Raw genomic sequence first — 16,719 nt, 5'->3', positions numbered from 1 at the left:
GTATTTGTCAGAAAAATAACAGAACAGGCAATGCTGTAGCGGTGCTTCTCTTGACACATTTTCAGCCTTTTGTGCGCAGCGGTTCTGAAGAAAAAGAGCTTGCTTACAGCAGTAATGCTGGAATACTGTTGCAGTATTTTGTCAACTTATGTAGCTAAACATGACGAGAAACACCTCCCAGTAAGATTCAGTGTACATCACCGCAAATACTACAAAAATAGACACATTGTTAAACAAAAATGAGCATTATTCTTCTTATAAAGGCAGAATTCTAGTATTCTATGAAAATTCAATGGCGACCTGGACTAGGACTCTTCATCATGGTTTTCCCCTGTCCCGATGCATTATTTATCAACATTTTTCTGTCTGAAGTGATGGTGTGCAAGCAAGGTGTTGGATTGGATTGCTTCAGTGGAGTTGGAGCTTGACATGACCTCAGGAACAAAGATATTTACCATCCAGAGTCCCAAAATATGCAGTTGTTTTTAAAGAAAGTACGATGATTTGCTCATAAATTGTCCTGTGGTCAGCTATGGAAACATAAAATGATCAAAGAGGCTGTGTTTTTAATGTTTGCCACCTGAAATAACCTAAAATCAGCAAATAAAAATTAAATTGGTGGTTTTCCAGAGCCGGCTCGACCCAAAGTGGCACACGCAGCGAGATTTTAAATGGCACCCCCCCTCATTAGTGATTTAGATAAGAAACTGAATGGCATTATTTTTTACAGTTGTCTTAAATTCGTGTCACCCAATTTACATTAACAAATTACAAAATTACAAAAAAAAAGTACAATATCAATACCCTTACCACAAATAAAAATATTGTAAATAAGTGAAAAAATAATTGGAATAAATTATAAATAAATTTATAAAGAAAAAAAAATAACACATTTAAATAAATTAAGTGAATTAAAAAAACATACAAATGTTATATACATTCTATCATACATCAAAACCGACTTATTTGTGATTGTTTGTAGTAAATAATGACGGCAATTTTTTTCCCGTTTTTTTGGCACCCCCTGGAGGCCACGGCGTCATGAGCGTCTGCCAAAATTGCCGAATGGGCCAGCTGGGTCTGGGTATAACCCACCCTGGAACTTACCATTTTGTCTCAACACCACCGCCATGTAGTCCTGCGTCCTGGAGCTGACATACAACAAAATAGCCGGCGCACTGGATGTGCTGAAACTAAACACCACTTCCTCTTTGGTTAAATTGACTTCCTGCAGGGGCTTCAAGTGATGTGTGAGGACCTTGGAGTCCTTCATGGCCCCTGCCGCATCTTCAGGGAGAAGGTTGTACTTGACGAGTGTCCCCGCCTCAAAGAAGCCTCCAACATCTGCAGCAGAGTGAACAAGAATATTATCAAGTTTTATTCATTACTGAGAAGGCAGTAACATATTTTTCTGTACTTGTGTTATGTTCTGCTCTTTTGTGTTTATCTGTGTGTGTGCATCCCGCCTGTGTGTCTCTTACAAAGGAGATAAAAGACCCAATGTGCATGCGATTAGAGAATGGGAAAAAAGCAACCTTGGGCTCTCTGTGTGTGCTGTATTAAAAAAAACTGCATTTGCATTTAGTGGTTATGCATCCTGCTATGAGCGTGGAGTACGGAGTGAACACATTCATGCATTATCTACAACATAATAAATACTTCAAGTTTCTTCAGCGAATCTTGTGTGACTTCATCTCAGCCAGCATCTAAAGGACTAACTTCTAAGTTTGTTTCATTTTTTTCTTTGGCTTTTTTTTATATTAACACCTGAAAAGGGTACCAGTGATGGCAAAGAGGAAAATTGTGATGATAACAAGAGCAGCAGAAACATAACTTACTGCAGTATAGGGCAGTGTCCGGCACATTTTTACTACTACAAAGACTGAGTAATTTGACTTTTGTTTTATTTAGTGATACAGTACTTAACTATACCTGGAACAATTTTGTTCACTTTAAATCAGCCCCAGTGAGGAAAACATAACATACTGCAACATAGGACAGCGTCTGGTACATTTTTATTACACAGAGTCCTTTTAATTTGAGTTTTATTTGGTTATACATTAGCTAACTATTCGTGGAACAATTTCGTCCACTGTACATTAGTCCCAATGTGAAAACATGACATAAAACATAACTTACTGCAGTATAGGACAACGTCCGGAACATTTTCGCTACTTCAAACACTGAGTCAGTTCACTTTTGTTTTATTTTGTTGTATTATACAGTAGTTAACAATTCCATTCACTTTACATTAGCCCAAATGACAAAAACATAACATAAAACATACTTACTGCAATATAGGACAGTTTCTGGCACAGTTTAATTACTTAAACGACTGAGTAATTGTACTTTAGTTTTATTTAGTTATACGGTAATTAACTATTCCTGAAACAATTTCGTTCACTGTACATTGGCCCCAATGAGAACACATGACATAAAACATAACTTACTGCAGCATAGGACAACATGTGGCACATTTTACTACAGCAAAGACCGAGTCATTTTACTTTAGTTTTATTTCGTTATACATTAGCCAACTATTCTTGGAACAATTTCATTCACTTTACCTAACCCCTCATAAAAAACACAACAGAAAACATAATTTGCTGCAATACAGGACAGCATCTGGCACATTTTTTATACAAAAACGACAAATTTTACTTTACTTTTATTTAGTTGTATTATACAGTAGTTAAGTATTTCTGGAACAATTTCATTCACTGTACATTAGCCCTAAGTCCCAAAAAACAGTCTTAAAATTAGAATTGCAAGTTCTACCAGTGTCACTGGTCCACACAATTAGTTGCTTTTAGCTTTGGATGGAGGTTTCACGGTCTCGCCATAATTTGTGAATTAACTGCTCAACAAGCATTATCTGCTGCACCCCCCATTAACATTTGATTTCAATGCATTCATTCAACTAACACATTGTTAGTTGGACAGAATCCAATCAACTCCAATTGAAAAGCACTTTTGCTCTGGAGGTCCTGCTAGTCTCTGTAGGAAAACATAATTGCTCGGAAGTATAACAGTAGGATCAGGGGAGTGGGCATCTTTGTGTGTGTGTGTTTTGTCAAACTATGTACAAGATGTTTGTGCCGGCGGCCATGTGCGCCATGTGACCCTCCATGGCATCGACGCAAGAGTGTGTTAGATCATAATAATTCTGCAGGGAATTACTGCACATGGCTATGATGAGTGGGGAAAATGAGACTAGGATGAATAGGAAAGGTGAGAGGCAAGGTAGAAGGATAGGGGAGAGGAGAAACCATCCAAGAGCAGGAAAAGGAGTTAAGAGTTAGGAGACATACAGCATGACTGAAGGGAACATGAGCAGGAGATAAAGAAAGGCAGATATGAAGGAAAGATGCGATATCCGGCACAAACAAGGAGCATCATCCCACCTCTTCTTTGCACACACACGTGCACGCTCACAGTAATCTCCATTCTCTAAACCTTGACATGCCTCATCGGTTCTGACAGAACTCATAGGAGGTCTTAGCCTAGCCTATCGCACACCCACACTAATGCTACACACACAAATAGCTCCCTTGTCATGTTGTCAACCCCCCTGCCAAGACCACAGGAGGGAAAAAACACACTATTCAGCTTCAGGAAACAAATTAATTCATGTGTCGGGGATCGCGTCACACTGTGAGCGAGCACGGAGCCTCTGACAGCGCCGTCATGGCGTCTCCTTCATGGTTGCGTCTTAGGAACTTGCTTGGCGAGCTGTAACTTGTTTTGGTGAGATATTCAATCACGCCGGATGTTTTAGCAAGAACAAAAAAGTTACAAGGTGACACTCTGCTTAATGAAGAGCTTGGAAATGTTTCTCTTTTTTTGGTGGGTTTGATCTCACAGTTTTGCATATGTATGATTATGCAAAGGATGTGAGACGTGGGTTTGCTGGGTTAGCATAATATACTTCATTAATTAATGCCTCAGATCAAAACTTATGTTTGTTTATTTTGTGTCTTTTTTGCAACACCGAAAGCGGGAGCAGCCTCAACAAGAGAACGATTGGAGTTACATGGCGTCAGTGTGTCCCAATTCTTTTGTCTAGCATGCGACAGCAACAAGGCACAATGTTTACAGCGGTTAGCGTCTTTTTACACCTGTGTGGCAAGCAGCATGAATCACCTCCACATTATATTCAGTCTGAAGTTGAGGCTGTTAAACAGTGGTTAGATTCTTTTTACACTTGAGATGATTAATAATGTTAATATACATGATGCTCATCTCCAACACAAGTAGGCCTATGAATTTTGTGCAAACAAACATTGCCTGTACGGTTAAAAAAAAAAAAAGTTTTATAAATAGCGACAGTTTGACCAATTGGAACAGATTATTTCTATTTCCATTGTTCCCTGTGGGAACCATTTTGATGTTTGTTTTTTCTGGAGGTGCTCAAGACAGTAAAGAGCTTCAAATTTTGCGGCTTCACTGTATTTTCCAAAATATCTGAATAAATCATCGGTTTTCCTGGTTGAATACGACCTATTATGAGTCCAAAAATCTGCATAGTTAAACAAATTAGTTAAATATTAACAAATAGTTAAATATAGTTAAACATTTTTTGGCCTTAATTAAGCATTTTCAAGCATAAAAATGGCTACATGAACTAAAACACAAATATTAGGCATTCAAAAGGCGCATTCAATGACGTTGTGATGATATGTAGTATTCTACACTGATCACTAGATGTCAGTCATGTTGCATTGATGGGAACATACCCACTGCAGGAAATACTGTCCAGAACAGGAAGTACAAAAACAACAACAACAAGGAACTTGTGAGTCTATATTATGTCTTAAAACAGAGCAGTAAGACCTGGTTCCGGTAGGGACACACAGGGAAAAGTATGTTTGGATTTTGTTCTCCCTTAATAATAAAACATTTCATTTAAAAACTGCATTTTGTGTTCAGTTGTGTTGTCGATGACTAATATTTAAATTTCCTTGATGATCTGAAACATTAAAGTGTGACAAACATGCAAACAAATAAGAAATCAGGAAGGGGGCAAACACTTTTCAGCACATCACGCATGAACGCTACATATTCGCAAGTATTATAACTCCCCCGTTGCATAACCAGCACTTCCATTGCAAATTGCATATTTACACTCCACAACAGAAACTTGGAAATGATTCCAGACCGTGGACAAGCTTGTTGCTGTGTGACACGTCATCCACGAATGAATATCAAAACGGATATGAACAGATATCACATTCCTAATTTTTTCCTCACCTTGAGTGCAGAAAGGGCCATCATAAGCAGTGGCGATGCAGTCGCACAAGTAGCCGTTGTACTTCTCCACACACTTCCCCCCATTGCGACAGTACATGCCGTAACTGGTGCAGTGGCCCTGGCAACCGGGCTTGACCCCCGGCGTGACTTTGGCCCTCTCCTCCAGATCCAGGGTGACGCCGTTCATCCGTAAGGCTCGGATGCAACCCAAGAAGCCCCTCTGACCCCCCGCGGCACCTGCAGGGAAAGCGATAAACGTTTAGCCGAACCAGACAGAACTTGAAGTCAGGGTCAGAAAAGTCAGAAATCTCTTTTAAAATCATTTCCATAGTAACGCCTTGAGGAAACCACTGCAGTTTTGTGAATGTCTCCAACTGGGGCGCTGCTCTTGAAGCAACCTTCAGCTGGTTTGATTTCCCGCTAATTAGGGGAGCCTAATGGGCACACATGTAGATTGATTCCCAACCAATGCGAGCCACATACTAAACACACTGCCTACTTAAACAACATGAGCATTCATTCTTAGCCTTGGGGCGTCCAAAGCTATCCCTCCACTGTCCCTTTGGCCTTGCACTATTAGTGTCTAACTACTCATTAACATGGACAGACTCGAGGCGTTAGCTAGATTGATATGTGCCTTAATGACCATAGCCATAAACACAATCATAAAGCTACACCCACAGGTATAGATTTAGAGGGCAATCGCAGTAAACACACAGTGCTCTGCCGCTAACAAGAGCCGAAGGGCATTTTAGATATTAAAATCTCTCTGTTGCATTACTTCAATTACAGAGAAGAATCCAGTTGAAAGGACACACACACACACACACACATGCAGATAAGCTACACACTCCGATGTAGAAATGTGTGTTTGGATTTTCCTGCATGCATGCATTATTCATGTCAGATTACCCGATTCTGCATCCACTTTCTGAGCCCACCAAGGACTTGGCTCCCGCTAACACTTGTTAATGAATCTATCCTGTCCTGCTGGTTGGCTGGAGGGTTCCGCCACCTGTTTACCTCATTTCAAACTAGTCTTTAATTAAAGTGACACAAGGCTCGGAGCCCAATAGAGAATAGAGTGGACACGCGCACACAGACAGACAGCCTGATGTCAATATTGGCTCATTATATTCTAATGAATGGAGGGACGATCAATACTGTAAGGCAGCTTTTCTAATTATAATCCTATTGATATGATTATAGAAGATTAGAAACACAATTATTATTAAAATTATTAAAATAATGAAATGAATGAAATAACTAAAAATATATATACTGTATATATATATATTTTTTGGGGGGGATTTTTTGGATTTTTTTTATGGATTTTTTTTTTTTTTTTTAAGAGTTTGGTGTTCAGAATAGTAAAAAAACACAAACATTTCCTATCCATTGAGGTATGTCAACTTATAATCATGTGCTGATGATTAATTTAAGAATTTTTATGATTTGCTATGTTGGACCAACCATAAATTAAACAATTAACACCTTTATTTAATTAACTATTATTCTATCAAACTCCTGTACTCGACAGGTGCATTATCTACAACAGAGTGGATCTCAACTAGTTGGACTGCAGGACACACCATCCCCCTTTGACGACAAGCGACCACCCAAAGGGCATGTGCAACGTGTACCACAAGGCTACCCAGCATGCCTTGCGGGTAATACCTGTAGATTTTAGCTTTTTTTGTTAGTTGATCTAAACATTAAAGTACTTTAAACTACTTTAAGGGGTATATTAAGGGGTATTAACAGACAACACCCTTTTGTCTACAAAAATCCCCTTCAGAATAAAAGCGCAAGATTATTTTTATATGTTTTTTTTTTGCCCAAGCCAAAGACCCCACGACCCAGTGTTGGGTTGTGACCCACCGGTTGGTCTACAAACTGAAAATAAAACAATAACTAAATACACACAAAAAGTTATTTCAATTAAAGACAAAATAAAAAATAAGTAAAATGCAATAACACACAGCTTATTTCAATTAAACATAAAATAAATACAAATCTAATGAAATTATTGTGGCTGTAAGCAACCTCTTGTTGTAGTAATAATTTAGGAAATAATCTGTATCTCCTGCTTTCAATTGTAAATGGTTAGCAAAACAAAACAACTAATTCTTTGTTCTATATTGCGTCACAGCAATGTTTGTCCTTGTTAATAGAGACCGCCTTGGCGTATCCCTCCATGGAAAATATATTTGTACTGAAATGAGGAGGAGTCGTTAATTCCGGGCATCATGTGGGAAAGTGCAGAATGAATCAAAACAAGTACTAATGCAAGAGCTCATTAATCCTTGCTGATGTGAACTCGGCAGCGGTGTGGAGCCGCAGATAAAGATGCGGCAGAACGGCAGGTGAGATCCCAGTCGGAGCGTCTGACTTGCCATTATGTCTCTTATTCGGTGCCACTGAGACATTTTATTGCACTCATTAAATGTTACCTACTGTCTTGGCAGGTGAGTGAGGCTGGTTTCCCTGTGACGGGGGGGATGCGGCATGCACGCATGCATGCATGCGGCGAGGAGCAACAAGCAAGAGGTCGATCCGTTTAGACAGAAGCCAGAAAAAGAAAAGCAAACATAAGACAACTGAGCAGGAGCATGCATAAATCATATTAAAAGGCACTGACAACACAGATGGTTAAATGAATGAAATGGGAGATGCAGAGTTATAAGCGCGTATGAGGCGAATCTGGCGACTAAAAGTTAACCGCGTAAAGTAAATGACAGAAGGCTGATGGCCTAAACATTCACTCTCAAGGCCATCGCAGCAAATGAAGCACTGTGCAGTAAACACTAAAGCAATCAAAAGCGTGATGAGGAGCATATTGACTGAGCAGGAAGAGAGATGTAGATGGCACAGGAGCAGATAAGAGAGCTGTTTTGTTTTGGCTGTGAAATGCATCACGACGAGGACTCTTGTTTGCCCTTTACAAACAATTGATGCAATTGTTTCTATTGCTTCCTTTTTTCAATTTGACACAACATGGAGTCGCTTCAAGAATTTAGTATTTGGAAAATGCGTATTCAGTATACAGCGTTTCCCATGCATCCATTTATGTGTGAAAAAAATAAATCCGGACCTCCACAGATAGATTTGGTGCTCGCTCATAAAAACTTTACAAAGGGACTGTCTGTGAATGTTGCTCGTTAACGCACCTCATCTGCACCTGGTCTGCCAAAGAATAAGAAGATGGCGCAGGAGGGATCAGTGTCGACAGCTGCGACAGCGTCGGAGAAAGTAATGTGCGAGTTTCACTTTTAAGTCTCGTAGCACATAGCTGTGGTGCGTTCAAGGACACAAAGACAACGTGTAAAAAGTGTGGACTTTCTAACGGAGACTCCGACATGAAGGCACGTATCGCTCTTCTGAACAAAGAATCCAATTCAAAAGCACTCACGGGTGGCTCCGTCTTGTTTATGACATTAAAAGAAGTTCATTTGTAGCTCTAAACATATTTGCAGTGCTTTTCATGTTTTAGACCCGGGGTGGGCAAACTTTTTGACTCGCGGGGTTAAAAAATGTAGCGGCGGTGCCGTCTATATGTAGATGGTCCTCGAAAAGGAACGACATACTTGCTCACGGTGCAACGACACAGAAACACAACGCATCCACAGCATGTAACGCATCACATAAATCAAGTACTACTAATAGGTGCGTGACAAACAACAACTCAGCGGCAAACTTAACACGTAACTTAAAAGTCTTATTTCCAAATGCCCACAAGGCATACTGGGTAGCCCAGTGGCAACAACAACAAACAGATATCAAGAATATGTTCACTCCTCCTTGTTTACGTCTCTGACGGCCTGCTCAGTCAAGGAAAAATCCCACAAACACGGCAAAATGTTGGGAGAAAGAGTACCACAAGCTACCCAGCATGCCTTGCGGAGGGAATATATGAGTGTTTTTGTAGCATGGGTATTGTGCGTAGATATTTATTTGTTTGCCCACATGGTGCAATAGGTAGGTTAGTTTGTGCCTCATGTTGACATGTTGCGTTGTTTGGATGGCTTTTTTTGGACTATTTTGGCGACTCAAAATAGTCCGAAAAATGCACAATAGCACTGCAAGTCATGTTGCCTGCTACCGTTTCCATGTTAAAGGTTGAAAAAAGGTTAAAAACCCCTGTTTTTATACTCCCCACAACGTTATTCCTCTCTCCTACAGCGTCCATTTCAATTACACGCAAATGCGTCATGGCCAATTATGCAAATTAGACGATTACATTATAAATCCCCCCCGCCCCCATTTATATTTCAACATGCTCTATGGCAGGATGCAATGTAGTGCTTATTTTTTTGTACTGTTTTTCCACTAAATCAATGGAGGGTGCCTCGGGCGAGGTGCAGCAGCATGAGAAAAATAAAAAAAAATTTCCAATTTTTTCAGCTGAAACTTTTAAGGTAAAATGGATTGAATTTTTTGTTCCGGATGTGAAAGAGGGCGAACAAGTGGATTTTGTGCAAACGTTAATTTTTAATCAATTCCATTCAGATTGTGGCGTGTGTTAGAAGAATGTGATACACTGCGTATTTTTTGGGCAGAAAAATAAAGAAAATGATTCTTCAACCTGCTGCAAGCAAAATGTATATATTTTTTCTTTTTACTGTGAGACAAGGCAAGAAGAAGACACAAAAATAGGTTCACATAAATTTGTATCGTATTTTCCGGACCATAAGTCACACTTTTTTTCCATAGGCTGGTCCTGCGACTTATATATCAAAATATATGTTTTTTTGGCAACACCTCGTAGCCGCAATAATTCACTGAGCTTGTGACGCAGTTAGGCACACAAATGGAATGATACAGAGCATACCCCACCTTTTTTTGTTCCGGAATACTTTCTAATACACTTCTGCCTCGGAGACTACGCACCTGTAACTAATGTGCTGATATAATTATATGAGGAATGTGGTATTTTAGACAAAATTGTTGTTTAATTAGGAAACTAATTATGTCTGGCTTGGAGATTGTAGCTGCTCGTTCATCCACTGACTAAAAAAAGCAGCACTATTGAATAATTTTTCTAAAATTGTTGTGAAAATGTTATTATTTTAGTGGGATACATTTTAAATTAATCTTTAAACGTTAATTATTTCCATTTGATACATATTAAATTAAAGTCCCGTCAAGGTCTCGGTGGGCAGCTTTCTTCCTTCTGGGAAACTGACAACCAGGAATAAGAACATTCTGTCCCCTCTATGGTGGTACAAGTCGTCCCTGAATTTCTTTTCCATTATTTCTTGTGTCACCAGAGCTGTTCTTACACAAAGGCGGCCAATTTGGACATAAGATATGCGGAAATTGAGGCGGAATATCTGAACAGTGAAGATCGAATATTTGCTTTCACATCAGATGTCCTTTTTTCGGGATGCGTTCCTAAGTGGGAAAATGGGGCATATGAGGAGTGAGGATCACAGCTATCAGGCTTTGGGTTATTTTGCAGCCGTACTAAAAAAAAACAACAAAAAAAACAACAACAACAAAAAAGAGGCTTTTCTTTAATTTGTCTTTTAAATGTATTTTGCATTGTTTTCGGCATGTAAAAGTGTAATTATATTAGGTGTGTTTTGTGTTAATGTTTGTGGGTGTCTGGAACGGATTAATTGGATTTACATCAACCCACGCTCTTCCTTCCTGCCTTTACTCAGGGGTGTGCTGTGGGAGGAAGGGGGGAGGCTGAGCGATGACCCGGTGGGCGGGGCATTTTTTTTTTTTTTAATCCAAGGTGGGGACCTTACTGCCTTGCTCATCTCCCTCCACTTTCCAGGCACTACTTTACTCGTGATTGGGCATGGGACACATGCTCAGGCTTGATCACCCTGTAGTTGGCCGCCTTTGATGAGGGTGTCTAGAAAACTAAAAAAAACAACAGCAAAAATGGAAAAATCAGCAGTAATTTTACAAGAAAAAAAGTAAAAAAAATATATTTAAAAAAAAACCCGGTAATCTAATGAGAAAGTCTCAATTTTGAATAATGTTGTAATATTATGAGGAAGAATAGCGTCACTTTAGTAGCACACGGTTGAAACATTAAAGAAAAAAGACGTCATTTTTTTAAAGTCATACTAAGAAACAAACAAAACAACAAATAAAGTTGTAAATTCTGGAAAATTTGCTGGGGAAAAAGTTATAATGCTACGAGAATGAAGTAAAAATATTATGGGAATAAAGTCATATACCTACGACAGAAGAAAAAGGTGAAAGTTGAAAGAGTTAGAAAATAAAAAAACAACAACAGCAAGAATGGAAAAAACTGCTCTAATTTTACTTTTTTACTTTTTTCAGAATAAAGTCAAAATATTATTAAAAGAGGAACAATAATATCATTTTAGTAGCATAGAGTTAAAATAGTCAATAAAATACTTACTTTTAAAATACTTTTTTTTTAAACAAACAAAACAAAATAAAGTTGTAATTTTTAGAAAATTAGGATGGGAAAAAGTTTGAATATTATGGGAATAAAGTCAAAATAATATTAGAATAAAGTAATAATATTCCAGGAAGAAATGACGATTATGTAAGAAGAAAGTTGAAATATTTAGAAAATTTAAAAAATAGCAAAAATGGGGGGAAAACGGGAGGAAAGAGAGTGAAGTTCATACTAAAAATAGGATTTTTCACTTATGACACAAAGCTGAGATGCTTGAAATATCAATAAAACTTCTTAGCAAATCTACACGTGTTGCTTTCGAAAATATCAAAGTGGCCCTTGCGTCTTTTCATTTTTCAGTACGTGGCTCCAGCTGGAAAAAGTTCTTAATTTACATGGTTTCCTATTCCTGTATTCCTGTTGGTTTGTACGATTCGGTTTTTAACCAAACAAAACTGGTACCACCCCCAGCACACCAATGTAAGACTACTTAGTGTTACACCCACGCTGCTCATGTCTGTGGGCGAGACTCCCTGGGTTGACGTTCTCTTTGTGCAATGTGCATTTTGCGTTATTTGAAAATACATGGGCGCTGAATCAAGGCATTCAAGCCTCAGCCTCATTCTGCTCTGATTTAGCTTCATTAAAAAAATGTTATCGCTTCCGAGTTCCCGAGGACGAGTGTGTGTCCCTGTGTGATTAAATATGAAACCCCAACGTGATTGCGAGGGCTGGATTAGCATTAAATTAATCAGCGGTGGCCGCGTTAAGCTGGACTGAAGCCACTTAGGAGAGAATTTCCACTGAAGGCTGGGACGTCTTTAACTTGAAAAACCGATAAAACATTCAGACGTCCTCAGTGTCTGTGCACAGGGTGGTCTTAATGGAGATGAAGAACGCGTTTTAATTAACAGCTCAGTCCAATAACATGGATAGCTGCTTTGTGATCATATGGAGAGCGATTCATGTCCGACTCACCCACGTAGAGCTGGCTGAACAGTTCTAACCGCGTGTGGCCCTGCGCAGGGGCCGGCCGAGAGGCCCGGTAGGTCTGGTCCAGCTGGAGGACCGCCTCCTTGACGTTACGCTCGGCCATGATGCGGTGCCACTGGTCGTCGTTGAGCGGCGTGGCCGAGTGCACCGTTAACTCCACGGGGCCGTTTCCCACGTCGAAGGAGAAGGAGACAACTTGAGGTGCTGCAATGAGGCAAAGAATGGACTTCTGTAAGGTCAAAGGTGGAGATTAAAGACAGAATAACACTAAATACAAGAATGAAAACAGTAGCAACCTTTGAGGAAAAGGCTTCTTGAGACGTCATCTGTACTTCTGTGTAGAAGGTGTCGGACGTTTCGCTCCTCATCCGAAGAGCTTCGTCAGCAAACTAATAAGTGCTGGTAGCTTAGGCCTTAAATACACCATTTACTCCTCTTTCAAACCATCTGTTTTCTTTGGCCAAAGAAAACAGATGGTTTGAAAGAGGAGTAAAGGAAGCTATTTTTGTCAAACAACAGAACCCATCATTGAATCGGAATGGTGGTTTGAGGTTCAATTTGGACCCTGTGTTCAGCAGGTTACTGAGACCAAAACCCACAGCTCTTAGTCTTGCAAATGAGGTGAAGGCAGGGCCGAGCCAGAACAATAGATGCTAACAAGCCAGTATCAGAGTCGTTCATACCCAATTCAGGGAGCGACACTTCCCTTTTATCGTAGGTGTGAATAACAGGATAGGATTATACCACTGTAAAGATGAGGAATGCAGGCTTAGTGTAACGAACCAATAGGAGGAGGGTGTTGGCACACCAATTCCGCCCACTCTTACTGTATTTAAGGCCTAAGCTACCAGCACTTATTAGTTTGCTGACGAAGCTCTTCGGATGAGGAGCGAAACGTCCGACACCTTCTACACAGAAGTACAGATGACGTCTCAAGAAGCCTTTTCCTCGATGGACAACTCCTGTACGACTGAGAGCCTACACAGACGAGTAGCAACCTTTCCGTCTCAAAAATAAGACCACTACAGTGCTTAGTTATTAATGCCACTTTATTAAGATCAGCAACCTGTAGAGTTCGAGGTTTGTGATGTTCGACCGTCTTTGAACGTGACGTGCTCTGTGTGTGTGCGTGCGTGCCGAGACAGTTGAGTTTGCTGATGTTGTTTTGGCGTGGTTTGGCTGACAGCAGCCTGTTTTTGCAATAAAGACATTGTTGATCGACCATCTACTCTTCACTCTTACAAAGTCTGGGTAGACGTGACAACACCATCTGTATCCTTAATGATGGTCGCGAGAGTCAAGCAATTGAGACGTGGCGTATTTTTCCACGGCGCACCGTGCTGTGGATAGACCAAAATGACATACTGTATGTGAACATGGCACGGCGTAAAAACCTCGGACCACCAATACTCTGCTGTCAACCCCGATGCTGCTTACATCGACATGGCTTTTATTGACATAGATCCTGGGGGCTGATATGATATGTTGTGAGGCATTATCAGCATACTAGTCCTCTCTATTGTCATGAATGATTATTAATTATTCTAAGTGGAGAACTTTCCCAATAATTCACAGCACTATAAGACAAAACAAGACAAAATAACAGGTTATTATTAGAGTATTTGAATGGTTAAAGGCCAACACCTTCTTATTCACTCAACTTCAAAAGGTGAGTAGGTACTTTAGTTTAGTGTTATTATATAGACACAGTAATCCCTCATTTATCACGGTTAATTGGTTCCAGACCCGACCATGATAAGTGAATTTTTGCAAAGTAGGACTCCTTATTTATAAATGGAATATTTTTGTAGTTTGAGCATTAAAAAAAAATGTTTATGACCATCTAAATATGGTTTTTAACATTATTAGAGCCCTCTAAATGTGAACTAACACCCCTATGGTCACCAATATACTTGTAATCGTCTAAAATGAAAAATGGCTGGGATTGAATGAGCTAATATATTTTTGAAAAAAGGCGAAATGGAGAAGCCGAGAAATTCAAAGCACAAAGTGATGAATTTCTCTTGACACATTTTAAACTTACAAATGCCAAAATGTTGCTTTAAACTGTCGAGTCAATAAAGTTTCTATGATAGCCTGGGACAAATGAATTCACTTTAAATGGATTCTGGTGGGCACAATTGGTTTTAAATGACAACAACCTGGAAGTCAACCTAACACATTGTGGTTCCAAGCTATTCAACAACACGATAATACAACCCAGTGCTCTAAAAGTCATACGGCTTGAATAAATTGTGCCAAAATAAACATACATTTTCAGAAAAGTCCAAAAAGTCACCAGAGACTTATTAATTGCAGCACTACCTATAAAAGGCCACTAGGTGACAGTATTGCTCTGCAGACACGTTCCTGTTCCCTCATCTTCAAAAAGTGAGTGATTTATTTGATAAAACGTTAAAAACGTTACTTAAAACATCGCCTGTAGAGTTAATACAGGTTGTGTTTTGACTTTACAGTTTCGAATGCATCATTTCTAGTCAATCAGCAATAAAAGTGACCCTCTCCAAAGCCCCCCAACAACACGACGTGTTGTGTAACAGTCATCTCTACAGGTAAATATGCGCTCAATTTCTAATCAAATGGCTCATTTATTCCAAAGCAATTCATTTGGCCCGTATAGATTTCTACTCGGCGATACGTGACAGATGTGGACAAGCACTAATCTTCACAGGTAAGGTCGATAGACGCCAGTACGACGTACCGCTTTATTTCTATTTTGCTGCTGCGGAGCGTTTGCTGGAGCGATGTCAGCAGGGGAAGAAGGAGGAGAAGACAAACGATAGCGGGTGTGAATGAGCAGCAAAGGAAGACAGCAAAATTTAATAGAGCAAGATGACCTTGTTTGGTTGCATGATTAATTTTCATAATGATTGGCTTAGATTGTGTGTGTGTCTGTAATTGAAGTGGGTTGTAGTTACCCTGAACTTTATTTGGCTACCATTTCAACAGGGGGCGCTGTTTTACCTTTAAAGCCCAACAGCAACAGAACAGTTGGCCAGTAGAGCTGAAATCCTGAGAGTATTTGCGTGCTTTAGTGAACCACCTGTCTATTCCAGATGCTTGCTCAGGGGAAGCCACTGTCTGATACCGTTTGACCTCTCTGCAGGTACCAGTGATCAGCCTAAGTGTGCGCAGGAGCATGCTAATAAAGAAGGCTGAACATTTCATAAGATAAATCACTAATGTGCGTGTTAAATGAACGGCAGCCCTGCCAATTTGCACTTCATTCATCTTTTATCTCCAAATTGGAACAAAGCAGCAACGAGGACATCATTTTTGCAGCTGGAAAGTCTGTTTGCAATTGTCAAATTAAAATGTCTGAGGAAAATGCGAGAATTAAAGGCATACTTTTCCGTGTGGCGCCATATGGCGGCCATAGAAAAGACAAGTCACCACTTAACAGCGCTATACGTTTCTGCTTCATTATTGCTCCATTAGATATTAGAGCGGCTAATTCTATGATGTAACCCATCCTTCTCCATATGTTTCTACATTTCAAGCTTACTTACCCATTCTCTTAAATTGGACACATGTCCTTGCGTGTGTTAATATTTAAGATAAATGCCATAAGCAAAGCAGAATATAAGCTATTAAGTCCATTTTGTACATTTGCATGTGGGCCTTGTGGGGAAAAAAGGTAATCTGATCATTCTTATCATTGTGCTTGTTATGTTTTGCTATGATGTTGTGTAGTGTGTAGTCAGATACTGTAAATTCCAGTGTATAAGATGCACCCACTAAATTTAGAGGAAATATATAAGTCGCACGTGTCCAAGTCATAAAATGACATATTGTGAGGACCAGACAGCTCTGTATTTGACAGGAGCCAATCATGAGCTATGAAAGAACTCCCGACAAGCTTGTCACCCATTGGAAATTGCAGGAGGTCATTACTCAGTGTAACAGTCTGACTCACGGTGTCATCTTACAAACAACATTAAACTCATCACACAGCAACTTAACACTCAAATGGTACCTAGGAAATATACATTACATGTACCAATACCAGTTTAAAATGACAAACAGCAGCTACTTTAACATCTACACAGAATGCATTACTGCCAGAA

The 16,719-nt window shown here is 39.6% G+C and overlaps 1 protein-coding gene across 5 annotated transcripts in view; it reads right to left on the bottom strand.

Annotated features, from left to right (window-relative positions):
• cntnap2a (contactin associated protein 2a) overlaps positions 1-16,719 on the bottom strand; it is a 297,333-nt gene that overhangs the window by 22,797 nt on the left and 257,817 nt on the right. For 4 of the 5 annotated variants that reach the window (XM_054765349.1, XM_054765353.1, XM_054765352.1 and 1 more), the window contains 4 exons: positions 12,617-12,835; positions 7,708-7,737; positions 5,251-5,487; positions 1,108-1,344 (listed from right to left, as the gene is read on the bottom strand). In XM_054765349.1, the coding sequence (XP_054621324.1) occupies positions 1,108-1,344; positions 5,251-5,487; positions 7,708-7,737; positions 12,617-12,835 (723 nt within the window). The remainder of the gene's footprint in view (positions 1-1,107; positions 1,345-5,250; positions 5,488-7,707; positions 7,738-12,616; positions 12,836-16,719) is intronic. The other variant, XM_054765351.1, reaches the window with a different exon arrangement.

This window comes from Dunckerocampus dactyliophorus, chromosome 21 (assembly GCF_027744805.1).
Source record: "Dunckerocampus dactyliophorus isolate RoL2022-P2 chromosome 21, RoL_Ddac_1.1, whole genome shotgun sequence".
NCBI lineage: Eukaryota > Metazoa > Chordata > Actinopteri > Syngnathiformes > Syngnathidae > Dunckerocampus > Dunckerocampus dactyliophorus.
The sequence above is the reverse complement of the archived record's forward strand: the minus strand, read 5'-3'. Positions and strand labels throughout refer to the sequence as shown.